Source organism: Desmodus rotundus, chromosome 4, assembly GCF_022682495.2.
Source record: "Desmodus rotundus isolate HL8 chromosome 4, HLdesRot8A.1, whole genome shotgun sequence".
NCBI classification, from domain to species: Eukaryota; Metazoa; Chordata; class Mammalia; order Chiroptera; family Phyllostomidae; genus Desmodus; species Desmodus rotundus.
Window position 1 is genome coordinate 10,303,659 of NC_071390.1, and position 20,517 is coordinate 10,324,175.

General features: G+C 49.8%; 1 protein-coding gene across 1 annotated transcript; it reads right to left on the reverse strand.

The window, feature by feature from the left end:
* Positions 1–1,426: 1,426 nt before the first annotated feature.
* LOC112300190 (pancreatic lipase-related protein 2) lies at positions 1,427–19,841 on the reverse strand. Its single transcript, XM_024555402.4, has 13 exons — positions 19,767–19,841; positions 19,421–19,469; positions 17,459–17,613; positions 16,131–16,256; positions 13,912–14,046; positions 13,148–13,259; positions 12,156–12,275; positions 10,778–10,897; positions 7,601–7,719; positions 7,001–7,130; positions 5,280–5,391; positions 4,029–4,196; positions 1,427–1,724 (listed from the first exon to the last, which is right to left on the reverse strand). Exons 2-13 carry the CDS (start codon positions 19,467–19,469, stop codon positions 1,661–1,663), a joined length of 1,410 nt encoding a protein of 469 aa, XP_024411170.2. The 5' UTR covers positions 19,767–19,841; the 3' UTR covers positions 1,427–1,660.
* Between the last annotated feature and the right edge of the window lie 676 nt (positions 19,842–20,517).

A 20,517-nucleotide genomic window follows, 5' to 3' on the forward strand; every position in this document is an offset into this window, starting at 1 on the left:
CTCGTAACAAACAACTCTGGCCTGCCTGTCCTTCCTGCTTCACTTCTGGTCTATGTGACCTGTCCTGGACGCTGCACTAAGTGCTTTGCAGGCTTTATCCTATTTAATCAGCACAGCCTGACTTATTCTGGGGTAGGGGAGGTTGGAGAAGTGAAGCAGCCAGCCCAGGGAATGCCAGTATTTCGAGAGGAAGTTGGGATTCAAGGCCAGCCTTGCCCCGCTGTGAAGCCCTACGGCACATGATGAAAAAATTAGTAAAGGTTAGAAAGTGTCATTTAAACTCTTACAAAGAAACACACATGTTGGTTCTCAACCCTGGCCGTATACCTCCCACAGATTTCTAAAAAGTACTAGTGCTGGGCCCCACCCCAGAAATTCTGACTGGTGTGGGGTACAACCTGGACATGCGGGTTTCTTTGAAAGTTGGGCCCCACTCGATGCTATTAGGCATCTAGGGCTGAGAACCTCCGTTCTATAATATGCAGTTTTATTGAGATGTAGGAAGTCTTGAAGTTCTCAGACAAGGACCTATTTCACTGCACCAGGCCAAGATTTTAAATGCCCACACAGCGCTTCAGGAAAAAGAATTTTTAGAAAACACAAGGAAAAAAGGAGAATGAAAGAAAAATCCCAAGGTGCCGAGCTACAGCTCTTCGTTCTGCTAGAAAGGAGAGGCGGCCCCAGGAAAGGAGGGGGAGCTCCTCCTGCCCTCGTTCTCGGAATCTCAGTGGGTGAGTCACCCCCAGCTCTCCGGCACCAGCCACAGCTGTCACGGCGCCCTTCACGAAATTGCTAAATGGAGCCATTTCTGGGTTCTAAGAAGTAAACAGGGAATGCTCCCACTCCTGCTCAGCAGGCAAAACTTCCTCCACCATCCTCCAGCCCTGAAAGTGACTCTCTACCTGGCACCAGCCTATTTACTCACCAGGCCCCCAGGAATGAGGGGGTTTGCGGGAAGCCATGCTTGGGCAGAGGCCAAGCTAGGTGGCCCACACTCCACACGCACCCTACAAGGACATTCGATGCATGCATATTTGCCCAAGGGAAATTCTGGAGACCACTTCTATGCCCATCAGCATGGCTGAGCGCAGCACCTGCGCCCCGCAGTGGCACCCGTGAAGCCCCCTGAAGAAGCTCTTTCTGTGCGATTAGAGGGTAATATCTGGTTCGCTGATAGTGTGAGCTGTTCAGATAGGATGGAACTCCCTGGTCCGCATCAGAACAGCTGCACAGAATGCCCTGAGGGGGCTGGTGGCAAGGGATGGTGGTGGGAGGTTTCAGGCATGGCCTGCAGCTACCTGGGCTCTAGTCCCCAAAATCACTTCCGAATGTGACTCCAGCACACGGAGCATGTCGAACTCACCCCCCAATGTCAACCCGAGGGCATGAAACATTTATTAGCGTGAAGATGCAAGAGGGCACCGCATTTTTTAAACCACTTTTTTAAAAGATCTTATTTATTTATTTTTACAGGGAGGGGAAGGGAGGGAGAAAGAGAGGGAGAGAAACATCAACGTGTGGTTGATTTTCATGTACCCCCTACTGGGGACCTGGCCCACAACCCAGGCATGTGCCCTGACTGGGAGTCGAACCTGTGACCCTTTGCTTCGCAGGATGGCGCTCAATCCACTGATCCATACCAGCCAGGGTGAGGGCATTTTTAACAAGGGTGAAGAGACTGTAAAACGTCTTCTTTCACAGTGTCACCACTACAAAAATGGTACCTGCAGAGGAAAACATTCAGGATGAGTCTCGCCAGCTTGAGGAAACGTGACTGCATTCAGCCAACCCCTGGAATTCAGATCTTTTTGACGGAAAGGCTCTGCTGCACCGGGCAGAGCCCAGGTGATTCTCACTAAGCAAAACCCCTTAAGGAAATTCCTCCCCTCCCATGGCCTGTTAACAAGCCGAGAGCGAATCAGCTGTGTCACACCAAGGATTTACAAAAACCAAAGGGGTCTCCAGGGAGCCTGCAGCTTTGGGCCTGGCCATGAGCTCAGGGGCCAGGGGCTCCTCAGCCTGTCCCGAGGGGACTTTCTCGAGAGTTAAAATCCTGGAGCATTTTTGGACACTGCTTCTGGGTGTGGAAAATGCAGCAGCCACTTGGGAAAACAGTTGGGCGGTTCTAATTACATAACCTAGCAATTCCGCTCCTAGGCACCCACCCAAGAGAAGTGAAAACCTATGTCCACACAAAACGTGTGCATAATGGTCTACAGCAACATAATTCATAATAGCCCCAAAGTGGAAACAACCCTAATGTCCGTCAACTGGAAAATGGGTAAATAAAATGTAGTATAGCTGTATAATAGCATAATATTAGACAATCAAAAGAAAGAAAGTACTGAAACACGATACAGCACAGATGAATCTGGAAAACATCATGCTATGTGAAAGAAGCCAGTCACAAAGGACTACGTATCATGTGACTCCATTTATCTGAAGGGTCCATAACAGGAAAATCTACAGAAACAGGAAACAGGTTGCCTGGAGTTGGAGAAAAGGGGTGGGGGTTTATGGGGTGCTGGCTGATGGGTATGGGATTTTGGTGGGGGGTAGGCAATGAAATGCTCTAAAATTGACTGTAGAATTAATTACACAACACTGTAAATATACTAAAAGTCACCAAAGTACCCACTTTAAACAAGTGAACATGTGGTATAAAAACTATCTCAATAAAGATGTTGGGGAGGGAAATGCTCACAAAGGGGTGCCACTCCTGAGAAGGGCAGAGCCTCTCAGGTCGGGGGCAGTCACCCAGCTGTGAGATGTAGGGCACTCCGGCCCCTCCTTTTCTTGCAGGTGTCTTTGGCTGCAAGTGGACAGTTGGCCGAACAAGCCTCCCTCAGGGCTCAGCTTCAGAAGCAGCTCCTTGGCTAGGAAGCCCTCTTGTGGAGGGGAGACTTTGGTGTTTGAAATAGACAGCATGTGAGCTGTACTACAGGTGAAAACAGTAACTCCGCCCTCACCCCCACCTGGAGACGGTAAAATCAGACCGTGTGGTCCAGAGCCAGGCCTCATGAACTCCTCAACTCCGCGACCGGCTGTGTGGGCTGGGAGGGCACAGTGGAAAGAGGGCTGGATAGGAGGTCAGAGGACTGGGGTTTAAGTCCTGGTTGTGCCTCCTGCTCAAGCTCTGCTCTGGAGTCTACAAAGTAATGGCACAGTCTCAGTGACATCTGATCCCGCCGACGACGTGCAGGGAATAAGGAACAGGACCATGCATAGTCAGCAGCGTTCAGCCACGCAGCTGAGCAAGGGCTTGGCGTGTGTTTTTGAAAACAATTTGAAGTCTGATATTCTTCCCTCTAGCTTCCCTACGTGGCTTCAGACAAGTCACTTGACTCTCCGAATCTCACTCGCCTCATCTTAAAATGAGAACATTTGAAAGGGGATCCCTAAGTTTCCTTCCCATGCTAACATCCCGTTATTTTCTGTTATCTTCCTTTGAGGTAGCCTTTCCTTCCATATTTTAAACACTGTTATGTCCTTTCCCAGCTCTTACCAAGTGAGATTCTCTTCCATCAGAAAGAGCTTGCCACAGTAAGCCAGATCTGAACACAGTCTATATTCCTGCCACGCCAGAATCTCCAAACCAAACAATCTGTATTAATAAATGCACCCTGACTGAAGTTAACTCAGAGGTTTCTACCACTTCTGCCCAGGCGGTCTCCTTACTGTGCAAGTAAAACAGTCTTACATTTGTCTATTTTTCACATTAATGCCGTAGAACCAATGCATTGCTCCTGCCAACTTGAATTCGACTCTAAGAAAATGATATTTGATTTTTCAAAGTAAATCAGATGGCTAGATGGAGAGCTGAAATGAATAGCTGGATAGATGAATGGCTGGATGGGTAAGTGGATAGGTAGGTGGGTAAGTGGAAGGGCAGAAAGGGACGAACGAATGCTTGGGGAGGTGGACGCATAGAAGGGTGGCTGGGTGATTCCGTGTGTTCTGTATGTCTGCGTGGATGGACAGGCAGGTAAATACAGAAATGAGATTTAGGTGGGAAAAAAGATACGCACTCAGTCCCGTCTTCGCCACTTTGCACTGTGATTTGGGAGGCCCCCAGTTTGTGCTTGAAGAGATTTATCACGTTGTTGTTCCAGAGGAACTTCACCTTCTGGATTTTTCCAACATCGAGGGTCACATCAATGTCACGTGTATGGCTGGCCTGCGGTTTGAGGGACCCTCTGAAAACAGAGACATAAAATGTTCCATCAGCTGGAGAGATGAGCACCTACAATGTCAGCAACCTACTGTTTCTCCAAACAATGGCTGCTGGCGTGGGTTTTCTGCAAATACCTTGAATGACTTCATCACATCCAGGGACTGCTAAAACACAAGTGTATTTGTGAAGAACACACCTTTAAAAAATACTGAACTCTACATCTCCACTGTTTTAATTGGTACCCAGAAGGAAGTCAAATATTTGAGGTGGGGTATTAGCTCTCTAAGTTCACTGCAGGACTCCTTATGTCTTATGGTTAAAGTGTATGCGGTTCAGCAGAGGTTGTTTGTGGGCATGTCACGCGGGGCACAGGAAGTTGTCAAAGAACTTTAACTTAATGTGAAAACTATTATGTAAAGTTAGTGCAAAACCAGAATCTAATTTTACAGCACAGTTCTGCATTCATCCAATGCATTTTTACCAAGCAACTCATGCCCAGCAAAAGCTAGGTGGTGAGGCAGTCACAGCGACGAGAAGCTGGCCCCAGGCTTCCCGTGCAGCATGTGGAGAGTGTGTGTTGGATAGGAAGGAGTTGCCTTGTACATGTGCCTTGTCTAGGGAGAATGTGACATTCCCAAAACTCAAGCAGGAAGGAAGCAATGATTGACAATCAAAAGGAGTCAGCATTTAACATAGTGAGTTCTGGCTTGGCTGAGTAGCTCAGTTGGTTAGAGCATCGTCCCGATACAGCAAGGTTGCAGGTTCAATCCCCAATCACGGCACATGTAAGAATCAACCGATGAATGCATAAAATAAGTAGACCAACAAATCAATGTTTCTCTCTCTCTCTCTCTCCTTCCTCTCCCCTCTCTCTGAAAATGGATAAATAAAAATTTTTTAAAAATAGTGAGTTCTCCTCTCTGGGCCTCACTCTTCTCACATTGGGTGACTGAACTGGATCTAAGACTTCCTTCCGGCTCTGACATTCTAGGATTCCATGGCTCTGCATAATAGGAGGCTGGATTTATAAAGCAGTTTATGTCCCGTAGTTTATGAGTAATCTGTTATGGGAAGCATGGTCATTTCACTTTACTAGCAAACTTACTTGAAAATCTCATATTGCTGTGAGTTTCCGTTACTTCCATAGAGAGCAATCCTGATGTATCCACTCACTTTCCTTTTCCCAGCCAGTGTGACTGATACCCTGTATCTCCAGCCTGTGCAAAGAAAGAAATACAACCTGTTCTATGAACTGATCTTGTTGGAAAGAGTGCCCCTATGGAAGCATTCTTGTTCTGAGCTCTGAATGCCCATGAGTGTGAGCGAAGGGGGAATGTGACTAATCGTTACCTTCAGTGAAGCCAGGCCCCCAGGAATTCAGACTCCGGGTCGGGGTGAGGAACTCAGGGATATAAGTATTACAGTCCAGCACAGTCTCTTGCCAGTCCAGCTGTGTGCGTGTGGACAATAGAGGGCGTTGTGCTGCTCTTCCCTTGTGCCCCTGGTACACGTGGCCACACCAGCCAGGCCCCAGGGAGAGGGGATGTCTGGGGCTCCAACATTTGGATAAATCACTTACTGTTCTCTTTTTTAATTTTAATTTTTGTTATTTTGCCATGCAATGAACATATTCTCCACGGAAAACCACCCAGATACATTTAAAAATAATAATAAAATGAACCCTTCATCAGCACCCCAACTACCTGCCCGCCATCTCAGGTGCTCCCCTGAAGTCACCAGCCTGGTCTATACACTTTGTAAGTCCAGGGGGCGCCTTTGCTTCTCCAGAAGGACTTTGGCTCTGTCTGGAGACATTGTAGATTGTCACGCCAGGGGAGTGGGGTGGGTGGGTGCGGGCGACTGGCATGTCTCTGACAGACGTCATGGATTTGCTAAACATACGACAATGCACAGGACAGATCCCTGGCCCCCAATAACAAATCATCCCACCCCCAATGTCAACAGAGCCAAGGTTGGGATACCCTGATCCAGAGCTTTCTATGAGCATTCACACACACATATGAATATATAAAACTATAGGTTTTCCCCCTTTCTGTAAACAGCATGCACTGTTATGCTCTATTCTCTCCACCCATGAGACAGACCCACGGCCCTTCTCTGTCCTGTCCTGCCCTCCAGAAGGTTAACCTCACCAGGAACCCTCACCGCGGGCTTTCTGTTGGGTTCAGCCCATAAGAGGCTTGCACGGGAGAGCAGAAGGCAGGATGAGGGAGACGGAGGTATTTCCTCCTCTGCACACTCCTTGCTCTAGTGCCAGGTGTCTGACAGTAACTGACTTCCTCTCTGATGACACTCCATCCCAGGGGCCCTGCGGCCACTAGATTCTGGGAGCCTTGGCATCCCTGGCTTGTTCCCTTACCCCTGTCCACACTTTCAATGAGGTCTCCTCATTTGAAACACTTGGGTGAGTTCCGTCTCCTGGAAGGACCCTGGCTCATCCATGATAGATTACATGTTGTTTTGCTGTTTGCTTTGTCACTTACTGTGCCTTAGAGGTCTTTTATCTCCTTTTAAAAAATGGCTATATATAGTATTTGGTTGTTTATCAATTACACAGGGTTGACACAGGGTTGGGTGGACATGTGACCCAGGCTGGGCCACTCACTGCACCTCTTCCACTGATCAGGATTATTGGTTACAGGGGTGAACGTGAGTGAGACCCCAGACAAACGCCATTCTACTGTCCTTCCACTCTAGCATAAGCGGGTTAGAGTGGAGTTTCTGTCCCTTGCTACCAAGGGTCCTAATGAATAAGGTTGACCCACCAATTACTCGCAACTTTAAATGGGTACAATGGAAACTTACTAGTGAAGTTACCACTCTCCCCTGTGTTCAGGAAAAACGTTTGTCCTACAGCGCTGGTTTTCCCCTGAAACTGGTCAGCGTAGTGCCCCATTTGGGGGCATCCTCCAACTGGGCAAGGGAAACAGTTGCTCTAGTGGAAAAAAAATAATTTGTGAGTGGTCAGCCTTTGACTCAACCACTCATTAACTCAATCGATCAGTTCCTCTTCCCATCCACACCCCCCACTCACCCTCCATCCATCACCCCTTCTCTCATCTTTCTAACCATCTTTCCATTCATCTATCCATTCTACCCTCCACCCACTGATGACTTCATGCACACATTCGTATTTCCCATGCCATCCATGCACCCTTTGAGAATTTTTCAGAATGAAAACTTGGGGGTCTGGGGATGGCCCAGCCCAGCCAAGCCTGTGCCATCCGCCTCCCGCCCACCCTGCTCCCGGAAGGAATAAGCAAGCCTCTGTGAGGCTCGGCATTACCAGTGCCTGCTCTTATTAGTCGTGCAGTTACATCTCTGTGCTGTTCCAAGCTACAGGGACACAACCAACAACAACAGAGCCACCAGCAATACCTTCCCCGGGCCCCTGGGGTGACCCACCTCCTGAAACTTCTTGTAGGATTTACACGGGTAGCCCAGGAAGCCGCTGGGGCTGAGGATGCTGCTTGAGTAATACTTGTAGCTTCTCAGATGATTGCAAGCTATAAAGTCTCGGGTTCCTGAGGAAGCAAAAGCCATGGGAGCTCACAGGAGCACTTCACACGTGAAGCTTGACCCATTCTGACCGAGTAAGGAATTGCCACCACATTTTACAGATGCGTGGTAGCACTCCTGAATGCCTGGGTCACCATTTCAAGTTTCTGTCATTGACTTTGACATACTTAGGGACAAGAAGGACATTTGGGGACTTGTTTAACACTGGTGTTTGGCTAGAGTTGCTTTCCTCTCCCTACCATGCTTGCATTTGCTGAGAAGGACCTACTCAGACTTGGGCAAGGACTGGGGTGTGACAAGCTCTAACAAGCACGTTTGTCCAAGCCTCCAGGGGCCAGGCATTGGACATAAATGAGCGATGAGGGCTAGGGGCAAGGGTGTGGGGGTGGGGTGAAAAAGTAGAGAGAAAGCGGGAGAGAGAGACTAGCAATCGCTTTACAAAGGACTCTTTCATAGGTCAACCAGCTGTTGAATGTTAGGGCCCAGATTGCTTGGTCTTTCAGTTTTTCATCAGAAGCCAGCATCTTGACTTTTACATAAAAACGTGTTCATGCTTTAATAATAGCAGGGCATTCCCACTTAAAAACCGGTCACCTCGAAGGCCAACGGCAGCGTTCCGCCCGAGGGCCACAGTTTGAGAACTCTGGACCTCACGGGATAGGCCTTTCGCAGGAACGCAGCCTTTCTGCGCCTATGGCCTCAGGCTGAGAAATTCCTCCTCTTCACTATCCCAGGCACAAGGTGAAAAAGCACTGGAGATCGAGGTCACCGTGGCCCTCTGGCCACTCTTCCACTGCATTTTATTTACCATCTTTTTCTTTAAATCAAAGTCCTCTTGTTTGCAAAATCATTTGCTTTGTCTCTCCAGCTACTTGGTACAGAACTTCCCAGGGTGTGACCCACAGTGACCCCAGACATACCTGGGGACCACTTCTGGGGGGTCTGGTGGGCTTCATCCACCACCCACGGAGAAAAGACAGGTCCCCTTTGTGCTGGGGGATTAGCTCACCACAGTCCGAGGCCCTGCCTGCCCCACGGCCCAGAGACTTCCAGCCAGGTGGGTTAGTGCCCCACACCAATGCTCATTACCAGACGACACAACCTGTTTCAAACTTAATTGTTTCTTTCATCCAAAATTGCTGCCCAGGGATCCCATAATAGAGGAGCAAGGGGACTTCATTGTTCCTCGGAGCCCAGCGCCCGGTGACTCGGAGGCCCACACAATAGAGGCACGCTCCAGTGTGCACCGGCTTGTTCACGCTAAATTGCCTCTTTAATTAAACCTGGGCTCCTTTCTATTCTGTGTGCCCTGCTCAGTCGCCTCTGGGAGGGGGCAGCCCTCATTGTGACTCTGGTGTTCCTTCGGGGTGGGAGGGGGGCAGAACAGCCAATGTCTTTCCTGGAGTTACCTGGTGCTGAGCAGAGAGGAGGTCAAAGGCTCCATTCACAGCTGGCGGATGTTGGCTGTGGCTTTATCGACTCTACTCTTTCACATTAAGCACGTGGGATATTAAAATGTCACAGAAGGCCGCTCAGCTCAATTGAATGAACTGCGCTGAGCACTTGCTTTGGGTCAGACCCTGAGCAGGGTTCTGCGGTGTCTGGGATGCACAGGACATAGTCCCTGGCTTTGGGAAACTCCCAGCTCAGAAAATTAAATACTCAGATGAAATGACCACAGACTCAAAGCCCCCATTTTCAGGGAGGAGATGAAGCCCGGTCTCAAGGGAGAAGCACCAGGAACAGAGCAAAGGGCAGCTAATAAAGATGGGGCTGTAAGCCGCCTGAAATTAGGGAGACTGAGCCTGCTCTCTCAGATAAATGGAGGCACACATGTGAATGACAAAGGAGCCACCTACTGAGTCTGATAAGCTCAGGGGAGACCTGCATGGTGGCCTTAAAAACTCAGAGACCGGAAGTAACCACATAGGATGGTCCGAACATAAAACTTCCTAACTGAAAGCGGGTCTTGGAGGTCGTCACATCCCAGGCCTGTAGCTTCCTTGATGAAGGTCAATCTTTATCTTAACTGAACCTATTTTCTTTTTGCATCTAGGGTAAGATACCTTTAACATGTCAGAATAATCTTTTCTAGACCCCTCAGAGCATCCATCCCCCACTGCCAGAGCACCAGACCCCAGAACCCCTCGCTGTTATCCTGTTCCCCGAATAGCACCCCTGTTTGCTGTGAATGCTGATCATCGGCTGTTCTGTGCCCACCAAATGTAAAACTATGTGCTTCTCTGTTTTACTTTTTATCCGATTCCATAGTTTCCCCATTTGCTTTCCCTCTCCCCCTTAACCTACCAACAGATTTCATTTAACCCCCTTAGGTCCCCTTCTTTGACTCCAGCGTATAAAATAAGCTGCAAAACTGCCATTCTCCAGAGCATTTTCTCAGTCCCTTGAGATTTTACTTCCCAGCAATTGTCATCGGTTTGGCTCAAATTAGCTCATAAAAATTGTCTACAGGTTTGGATGTTTCTGACATCAACATATACATGAGGCTTGTCCGCCCCAGACCACCAGGCCTCCCGCTCCATGCATGCACTTTCGGAACCCACAGAGTACGTCCCCCACTTGGTCTTCTGACCAGCTCAGTCCATTTCCAGTCCCAGCACCGGACAGCAGCCAAGGGCGAGAAAATCGAAGCCCTCTAAATCTTTGCGTGTGCCCTTCAAGAAGCAAGCAGTAAAGGTAGAATGGGGAGGGGCACAAGGCTGGAGCTGGGCATTTGCCAGTGTGCCCATTCAGCTCCTGTCTCCACCTCCTGATAAGGGAGGGGTGACACAGGCTGGGATACGAGGTCTGGGCTTTGCAACAAGAAATTGGGCTTCAAAATAAGGTGGCCTTGGGCAAGTTTTATAACTTTTCTGATCCAGTTTCTTCATCTGTAAAATGGGGACAGGCAGAGGAACGATCTCACGACACTGTTCTGAAAATGCCTGGGACGGAATGAGCACCCTGCAGGTGTGGCGAACTCGGTACTACGAGGGCCAGACCACACATTCTGCTTTCTCCCCAGGTGGAGCAGCTGCTGTCTTGCTTTTCAAATGTACATACCTTCCCATATTCCATTTATATCAATGATGGTTGAAACAGTATTTTTCTGACATCCAGGCATATGCTTTCCTCCGTTTGGATAGAAATCCAGATGGCCCACCTTTTGGCTCATTCCAAAACCTGAAACATTGGAAGCAGAGGTGAGCAGGGCAGTAAGTGGTCCCGAGGCGAGGCCATGGCTCCAGAGATTGCCCAACTCCTTCCAACCAGTGTAAGAGTGTTCGCAAATCCCCGCTCAGCATAGCCACCCTGTCTGGCTTTGCTGAACATTCTCAAAGATGAGCTCTTGGCAAGACAAGGAGGGAGGAGGGAGCAGAGGAAGGGAGCATGCATCCATGTGTATCTGTATGTGTCTCGGTCTGTCTGTCTGTCTGTCTGGGAGGCCCTGAATAATTCTGATACACCCTGATGCCATTATGCATCAGCAGACACATATCAGGACTGGTACCATTTCGATTACCTTATTCACTTAAAAAGTTTGATTTCTATGTTATAGTGTTGTATTGAGACTGCATAACACTATACTGTTACACTGAGAGCCCATCACAAAGGCTGAGCGCTTTGGCTTTTTAAACACACAGTCCTTTGATCACATCCTGGTCCCATGTACACGCTCCATAATCTCGGGTAATTACTGAAGCTTTTTGAGCCTCAGTTTCCTCAGCTAGGAAATAATAATAATGCCTACTTTTCAGGGTTGTTGTTATGGTTAATGAGCTACTGTGTACAAAATGTTGGATGCAGCACATGGTAATTATCGTCATTATTAAAAACATATCCTTTATTGGCATGTTTCATGAGTGGTTACATAAGAAAATAGTTATATAGAAAAAAAGAACATTGATTTTATTTATTATTTATTCTTTACATAATTTTATTTATTTTAAAATTTTAATTTATTTAAACTAAAAAAACAAAATCAATTCACCCATTTGGTTTTAGAAGAATTAAATAAAGGAATATATTTAATCTCTAACAACACAAAGTACATCCAAAGCTTTCACAAAAGAAATAAGCAATAAATTCAAAGATTAACTTTGTATTTTGCAAGTATAGGTCAGGCATCAATAATAAATACATCTGCCACTCTGGACAGTGGCAGACCAGGGAAGGGCACAGGGTTTGAAGACTGAGCAACAAGCTTCCATAGTCTAGAGATGTGGTTTTCTTTTGGGGGGGGTTCCTCTGGGGCCACACTGGCCCCGCATTGGCTGTTTACTTGTGGCTGGCACCCACTCTGATGGGCCAGCGTCGAAGCTATTCCTGTAGTTAACTATTTTGCAGACCACCCCTGCAGTATATGTGGGTGGTGGGGGTCCCTGGACCTACTCTCACCACTTACAGCCCTGGTCACCGAGAGGTGGAGGGAGGAACTCACCGAGGAAAGGGATGATGGGTGCAGAGTCTGTGTGGATGACATCTACAAACATGGCGTCGGATGGGTCTAGTCGGACCTCCTCGGGTGTGCCCTGGAAGCACGGCTCTGCTGGGTCCAGTCCTGAAAAAGAGGGGATGGACAGTGAGGCCATATCCTAAGACGAACCAGGTTCTAACCTCTGTACCCACAGAATCCATGGGGATTTCTGCCTGAAGCAGGGGCTGTGCCCAGCTCATCTTCAAAGAGAAGTAGAAGGTGGAAGGACACAGGATGCAGTGACCTACATTCTAGCCCAGGTTTGCTCAAGGTCAAATGTCTGTCCTCCCTGAGCTTCAGTTTCCTTATCCGGCAAGTGGGAATAACAGCAACCTACCTTACAGGGTTATTGTGGAAACCCCATGCAAAGGGGTAAGAGAAAGAACTTTGCAAACAGAAAAACTCTCCTTAAACACCAACTGTGAATCCCCTTATCCTTCACCCAATGCCGAGTACAGTGCCCAGACAAAGAGGACATTCATTAAACTGCGCAGTTACATGCAAACTTGGCTATGTCTTGTGTGGCTTCATTTTGCCTAGTGATTCATTCACTCATTCATTCATTCATTCTCAGTATTTTCTGAGTGCCTCCTAAGGCAGGTCTCAGCTAGGCACTTAGATTTCTGCCTGTGTTTGACACAGCAAAGACAATCAGTAAGTATTTGCATTAAAAAAAAAAATTCACTTTTTAAAAGTCTGCCATACTCTAGCAATAATAATCCTAAAGTCATGGGTTTCATGCACTAGTTATATTTTTCTTTTTTATAAATGTGTTATTTACAATCATATACACGCGTTTTGTAATTCACATGAAAATATATGGGCAATTATTTTTTACTCCGCCTGGCAGCTCCTAAAATCAGTTCCCAGAGGACCAGTAGGGGAGCCCTTGGCCATGGGAAGTCCAGTGTCCGGGCTTCCACCAACCGCAGGCGGCTGGACCCGCTTGCCCCTACCTGTGATTCTGCCCACGAGGCCCCCCAGCCTCCTGCCCGCCTCAGCAGCTGCGTGTGCGCCCAGGCTGTGGCCGATGAGGTGCACGTTCTCGAGGCCGTAACCCATCTCGGTCTGCGGAAGGATGGTGCGTCAGGTCCCCCAGGCTGGGGTGGGGATGTGCGGGCTCAGGGAACAGGGATGGGGCAGGTCGCGAGAGGAACCACCCCGGGCTCCAGCACCGCCTAGGACAGCGCAACCCGGGCCCTGGGCTGCCGCAGTCTCCCCGTTCTGCGGACCGGCTGGTACGCAGGCTAACAGTGCTGACCAGCGGCCATCGAGTCAACTGCAGGCCGCCTAGATGGAGAGCTGCCCCCTTCCATCCGCACCCACCGCAGGCCATTCTCCCTCCCTGCAGGGTTTGGGCCCATCTGCTCTAGGATGCTCCAGAATCGGCCTTCTAGAATAGGTTGTCAGGGTCTTTCCCTTATGAGAGGATGAGGACTCATCTTCCTGGCTGAGAACTGTCAGACAGCCCAGCCTGCTCTAGAATCCCTAGAACAGCCTGCAAGGAATGATGGTTTCAAAGCGGGAAACTGAGGCTCAAAGGGGTTCGCCTGCCCACATCCAGGGAGGGCGGAAGGTTGCAGCTACATTTTAGGAAAAGCCCCTCTGTGCTTCCCAGCTTCCAGGCCCAGCCCCTGCCCACCAGTCCCCAGGCACCTCGGGGCTTGCCTGCCCCCTCTCTGCCCCTCCCCCACCAGCTGCGGCCCAAGCAGGGTTTTACCGACAGTCCTTGTATTAAGAAAGCTATCTCCGCTCCCACAACTCGAATGTTGTGCACAGCTTGGGTGTAATGAGCCTTGGCCCCATGTCTCCAGTCCACAGAGATGCAGTTCACCTCCTCCACTTTAAACATATTCTGGGGGACAAAAACAAGAGGGAGGAACCAATGCGTTAAGAGGCTCAGGGTGCACACTCCAGAGATGGGAATGCACACTCATCAAGCACCTGGTTGGTGTCAGAGCCCGAAGGTTCCCCCACTTGTCCTCACCCTCATGGTGTCACTAGGACCTGGGTCTCTTACCCCCACAGAAGAGCTGTGGGCCCCGAGGCCTGGGATGGAGGAAGTGACTTGTCTAAGGTCTCCCACACGGTAATTGACACAGCCAGGCCAAGAGTAGATCAGGGCTTAGCAAACTATTACCGGAGGGCCAAACCTGCCTGCTCCTAAAAATAAAGTTTTATTGGAACGCAGCCACTCCCATCTGTTTACACAGTCTCTATCTCTGTTTCTCAACTACAAGAGAGTTGAGCTGAAACCTTACGACCTGCAAATGCTAACAGACTTACTACCTGGCCCTTTATGGGAAGTTGGCTGAATCTTGCACCAAGTAGTTAAAGCCACAGGGGAGCGGCCTGTATGTTCCCAGCAATGCAGGAGGGAGATGTCAGGTCCTGAGGGACAAGATAAAATTTAGACTGCGGGAGGATGCGGGAGGGACCGCTCCTGGATGCAGGCACCTTTTATGTTCTGTGGTGGGACCACAGTGTACTGCCCGAGCACAGACACTGGTCCCTCGAGGGGACCAGATAAATGTCAGAAAGGGCAACTGAGATCCTGTGTTCACTTGGGGATGGCCCAGACTCCAGCTTGGACTGAGGCAGGGAGGGGTTGGCCGAGGCCAGGGCAGTGTGAGGGACCACGTCCCCCTGACTCTTCCAGCTCCAGGTTTACACGGCCGCCTTCTGGGACTTGGGGGCACGTGTGACCACCCTAACCTCAAGAGTTGCAGGCGAGCCGTGGGAAGAAGCTGCTTGAGGTCTTCTCCCCCAGTGCAGACTGAGCTAAGAGTCATGCCCGTGGGCACCTCCCACAGATGAACTCTGTAGACACATGGATCGTGGTGTCTTACAGACAGAAGACCTGGCATTGCATTCCACCTCTGGATGCTACTCTGGGCGAGCACTGAACTTTTCCTGCCTCAATTTCCTCCTCTATGAAATGGGAGTGATCACTATACCTTCATCACACAGTTGCTGGGAGAATCAGGTGGGACAATGACTGACACTGGTTATCGGTGTGGCTCACGGTAAGTCCTCCAGAAGTGGATGTTATGAGTAATAATCCACTACGAATATGCATGATAACTGTAGAGCAGCTCTGTGCAGCACTGGGGCCACTAGCCACGTGTGGCTATTTAAAATTAATTAAAGTTGATAAAACTTAAAATTCAGTTCTTGGGCCACACTTGCCACATTTCAAGTGCTCAGTAAGCACAGGTGGCTAGTGGCCCCTGGTCTAGACAGTGAAGGCAAAAAACATTTCCGCCATCACAGAAAGTTCTATGGGATAGCAGGGCGTTAGAGGGTAAAGTTAAAGGGTTTTTTTGTTTTTGTTTTTTTTAATGTCATATAGAGGTTTCTATAAACCATCAGAGACAAATGCCAGGTAGTTTGTAGTCTCCACTTCTGGAGCGTTTTAATTAAATCTTCGCCTGAGGATATGTTTATTGATTTTAGAGAGAGAGGAAGGGGGGAATTTGAGGAGGGGGAAGAGAGAGAGAGAGAGTGAGAGAGAAAGAGAGAGAGAGACCAATGTGAGAGGGAAACATCAATCAGCTGCTTCTCGAATGTGCCCCGACCAGGGATCAAATCTGCAACCTTGGCGTGTGCCCTGACAGGGAATCAAACCTGCAACCTTTTGGTGCACAGTATGTTTCAGCCAACTGAGCCACGCACTCAGGGCTTCTGGGGCTTTTTGATTGGACTCTGGGTCTCTTCAGTCTCAAGAGGAGATGGCTGGATAGAAGTCGGTAGGTTGGGAGAAGTTGACAATGGATGGTCCTGGGTACCTAGGGTTTTCTTGGGGTTTGAAGGAAGGGGCCATCTGTGCCTGGAGTATCTCCTTTCCCAGTCTCAGGGGAATGAAGCTGCCATGTTGGAGTCTGCATGCTGGGCGCTGATCTCACAGGGAGTGGCCAGGTGAGGCGGGTGGGTGCCTACCTTGCACATGTCCAGCAGCCAGGTCTCCTCCCCCTTGTCTATGAAGCCATGGATGATGAAGCGCGTCTTCCGGTCCAGTCGGAAGTTGGAAGCCTTGACGGTGTCTAGGTCCATGGAGGAGATCCGCTGGTTAAAGTAGGAAAGAGGGATTTGGACGTTGGCCTTTTCGAGCCATAGACCTGTTAGAGCCAGTCCTAGCCAGACTGAGCTCACAGGTTCAGCTTCCATGAAGTTGGGTGGGGCTAAAGCAGGAGTGCCCAATCTGGGGTTTGAGGATAGAATTCAGAAAGTCCAAGTTCACGGACTTTCTAGCACTTCTGTTAATCATGACATTGGGCAACAAGGCACAGTTGCCGCAGCAACATTGTCACCAATAGAAGTCAGATGTTTTCACGTCCCATTACCGTTGCCGCAGCCAGCTTAAAACTCATGCATTCTCCCTACTGTTTTAAGGGACGGTGGTCATTAGATCACCCCCTAGATCTTGTTATTCAGTGAGATAATAATAAAGCAGCACATATGTGACTATATCACATTTTTATCTTTTTTTAATGTTCTGATACCTGTTTTTCAATATAGTTGGTTCCCTTTGTAATCCAATGTATTTTATGTTATGCATGCAGACACATCATCCTGAGAAGGGGCCCTTAGGTGGTGGAAGAGGTCCCCAGAGCAGAAAAGGTGAAGGGCCCCTGGGCCAGAAGCATCAGGTGGGGAGGGAGTCCCGCTCAGTGGAGCTGTGAGAAGCGTCGCAAGCCTGAAGGACCTAAGAACTGACTCCCACATTCCAGGGGCCTGTTCAGGCCCCTTCACCAGCCAGGTTGCTTCTTAAGCACCTGGAGGAAGCCTGTCCTGTGCCCACCTGGCAGGCCTTCTGGGAACTAAAGGTTGCTCCCAGGGTCCCTACCTTTTCACTTTTGTGGTTAAATGTCCTCTCTCCTCCACCTGTCTTCTAGCTCCTCAGGAAGGATTTACATCCCCCACCTCTGACATTCCCTGAGCAGCTTCTCTCCTTCCACTGCCAAGTGCAGGAAGAAGACAGACCCACCAAGCCTGGATTTTCTCCTGGATAAGTGCTGCCCATACCCCCTTCCTCTCAGATCAGGAAGTTCTGGGCACAAGTGTGGGGGCCATTTAAGTTTCTGGGTTGGGCATCCACAGACCTCGTTGGGGGTTTCCGATCCTGAGAGCCAGGTGGCAGACACCAGGGAGGGAGCACCGCCTGGAACCTTCCAGGGCAGAGCAGTGCCCCTTAGACAACCGTGTCAGGGCTCCAGGGCAGGCGCCCACACCCACGCACCCCGCAGCCATTTCCTGCCCGCTCTTACTTGGTAGTTGTTCGGATTCTCATTTGTGAACAGAAGGAACTGGGTGTCGATGTCCTGAGGGGACCAGGGAAATAACTTCAAGGGCCGCTGAAGGGTCCCAGTCCATGGCCGTTCGTCAGAGAAGCAGCCGAAAGGTGTATAGCAGATGTCCTTTCCTGGGGCAGGAAGAGCAACAGACACTTGTGAGGTTCTGGAAAGGTGCCATGCCATCTCAGCCCTCCAGGGCAACGTGTCAGGGTGCCGCCGGGGCCAGCTGAGGCCAGCACGCGTCTCTCCCTTGCTGTCAGTGTTCCCCAAGTTCCATGGGGACAAGAACCACCCAGTGGCTGGGGGTGAATGTGTGTGTCACAGGTACACATTCCCAGCCCCTCCCTCAGAGATTCTGAGTCAGAGTGTCTGGGGGGAGGGGGCTGGAAACCTCATGTTTAAGCCTTATCATCAGGCCAGTGGGGGAATGGCTGAGAGCCCCTGGGAATCTTCTGCTTTAAAACTACCTCTTCCAGGAAGCCCCCTTTGGCCCTTTACATGCATTCATCCAGCATCAAGTACTTATTAAGTCCCTGTGACATTGCTTGATGTACCCTGACGTCGACACTTCACCCGGCACGGCCCACACACACAGCGGCCATTCATGGCTGTGGTCCAATTGGCGTGTCTTCACGTCATCCTTTTACTCACATTGTCCCCCAAATCATTCTCTGTCATTTCAGCTTTTCTCTGTTGCTTTTTGAAGAGGTAAATTTCTCAAGACCAAAGATGATTGATTTTTGCATCATTCTGTATACAGTAGGGGCCAAAACATGCAACTGATAACCCAAATAACCACATCTAAGCCTGAGGGTCCTTTCTCTAGTCTACAGCATAAACATTTTCACAGGAAGTGGTCACTGCAGGGGGACATGATCAAATCCGGAGGATTTCAATGTGTCTTCTCTCTTAGGCTTCCTCACCTCCTAAACTGATAGTGCCAAATGTTGGCCATTCGCTCAAAAACTGGTAATAGTTAACACTTGTTTACTATGTGCCAGATACTGAACTAGCACTTTACCAGTATTTTCCCTTTTAAGTCTCCAAGCCGCCCACGAGTAAGGAATTACTTCCATTTTACAGATGGAAAAACCAAGGCACAGAGAGACAGAATAAGCTGCCCAAGATCACAGCCCATGGTGGAGCCAGGGTTTGAAGCAGGGACGTTTAACTGGGAAGTTTACTAAACACTGAGGAGGCACTAAGATAGATCAGGTACAAGCCCTGTGATGAACGATGGGGAATCTTTCGTGATGGTCTTGACTGACAAGTGCAGCGGCTTGAAGTCCAGGTTCGGGCACCTGGGCTGTTAAGTGGATAGTGGAGAGGTGCTGGAGGGTGCTGAGCTGGTGAGAAGGGTGGGGACTTGGGCTCCATGAAGGTGTTTTGGGAAGCCAGGTATAGGTGGCTCAGAGACATGAGAGCCTGGAGAGGTGGGTGTTGAGGTGGGCAGTGCAGGGGTGGTGGGCCCAACAGGTAACAGGTGTTGTAATCCTGGATGACAAAGCACATGGAGGGAAAGGTGGGAAGGTGGCAGTAAGGAGTGGAGCCGAAGTCTGGACAAGTGACTCTGAGGCATGGTAGGCGGCCCTGGGGGCGCTGTCTGGACACTGGGGGGTGGGATGGGGCAGAGGCCAGGCAAAAGGGAAGCCCAGAGGAAAAGAAGGATGAGGAAAGTGCCTGGGAGTGACCTGTGGGGAATGCCCACCGTTAGGGCAGGCGGAGGCAGCAGGTGAGCAAAGGGGACCGTGTTGCCCTGTGTCTGCCACAGCACCAGCACTCTCTGAACGGTGGTGATCGTTGTTTTCCGTGAGGTAATGCCAATGCCATTAATTATTATGATAATAATGATGATGATACTGCTAGTTGCCTCACCCAAAGGCCAGCCTAGGCATGGTCACTCTCTCCCCAAAGGGACAGTGACAGCATCCTCACCTCTGACTGTGGCCAGCAGGAGGAGGCCGGTGATCCAGGAGAGCAGCATCTGCATGGATGAAAACACAGACACGCACAGACAGTGAGGACGGCCACTGAACCCAGACAGGGCAGGTGGCCCAGAACACACTGGGGACAGTGAGGGAAATAGAAGCTCCGTGCCTGGGCCCTACTGGGCCGTCCCTGAAGGCAGGGACACTGGGGCTGAGGCCCTCCCCACATACAGGGAGTGGGGAAGCACTTCTGCAGATCCCCAGGCTCAGGGTCTCCCCAGTGTAGTGTCTTCCTCCCTTGGGGACAGCCCCAACCCTGCCACACTCCCTTCCTGCCCAAAGCCATAAATTACCGTGCAACGCTGGGGTTCCACTCAGCCCACGGGCTGGCCGTGGCCTTTTATAACCAGGCTTTATCCTTTGGACTCCTTAGAGGGAAGGACACAGAGGAGAGATAAGTGTGCTTTGACCCGAGGTTATCATAAACACATACAGCCAGCTCAGCCCAGGAGCAGGGCCATTTACAAAGTGCTATTTGGGGAAAGAAGAAAAACTGACTTTGGGGGTAGGAAAGGCCCCCGCTAATCTAAATTTACAGGTTCAGCTGCCAAAAGATCACATTCCGCAGGAGGCAACAGGGAAGCATCAAGCCCCCTGTTCCAAATCCCTTCGGAAACGTGAACCCAAGCCCGCCTTGTTGCCCCGACGCTCTCGGCCGTCTGAAGACGCGCTGCCCCTGGGGCGTGCCTATCTGGGGGACAATATGCGTCTCCTCTCCTTTGGGGGTGGGGTGGGTGGAGAGCTGCCCTCCAAAGAACCCACACGGAGAATAAAAACAAAGACAACTCCGTTGCCTGAGAGAGAAAAGAATAAACACCGTTTGAATACAGCTTTGTTTAGAAAAAAAAAAAAAGTCTGTTTTCAAAGCATTTCTGAGCTGCATCGACTGACTGGACCTTGGCCGGGAGATAAGAAGGTGGAGGTGGGTGGATTCTTTCCTTCACTGCGAGAGGAAGGCCTGGGTTCTGAGTCGCCAGCTGCCGCTCAGCCGTTTTTCAATTAACAGATACTTGAGATACACCAAAGTGTGTAGATCTTATTAAA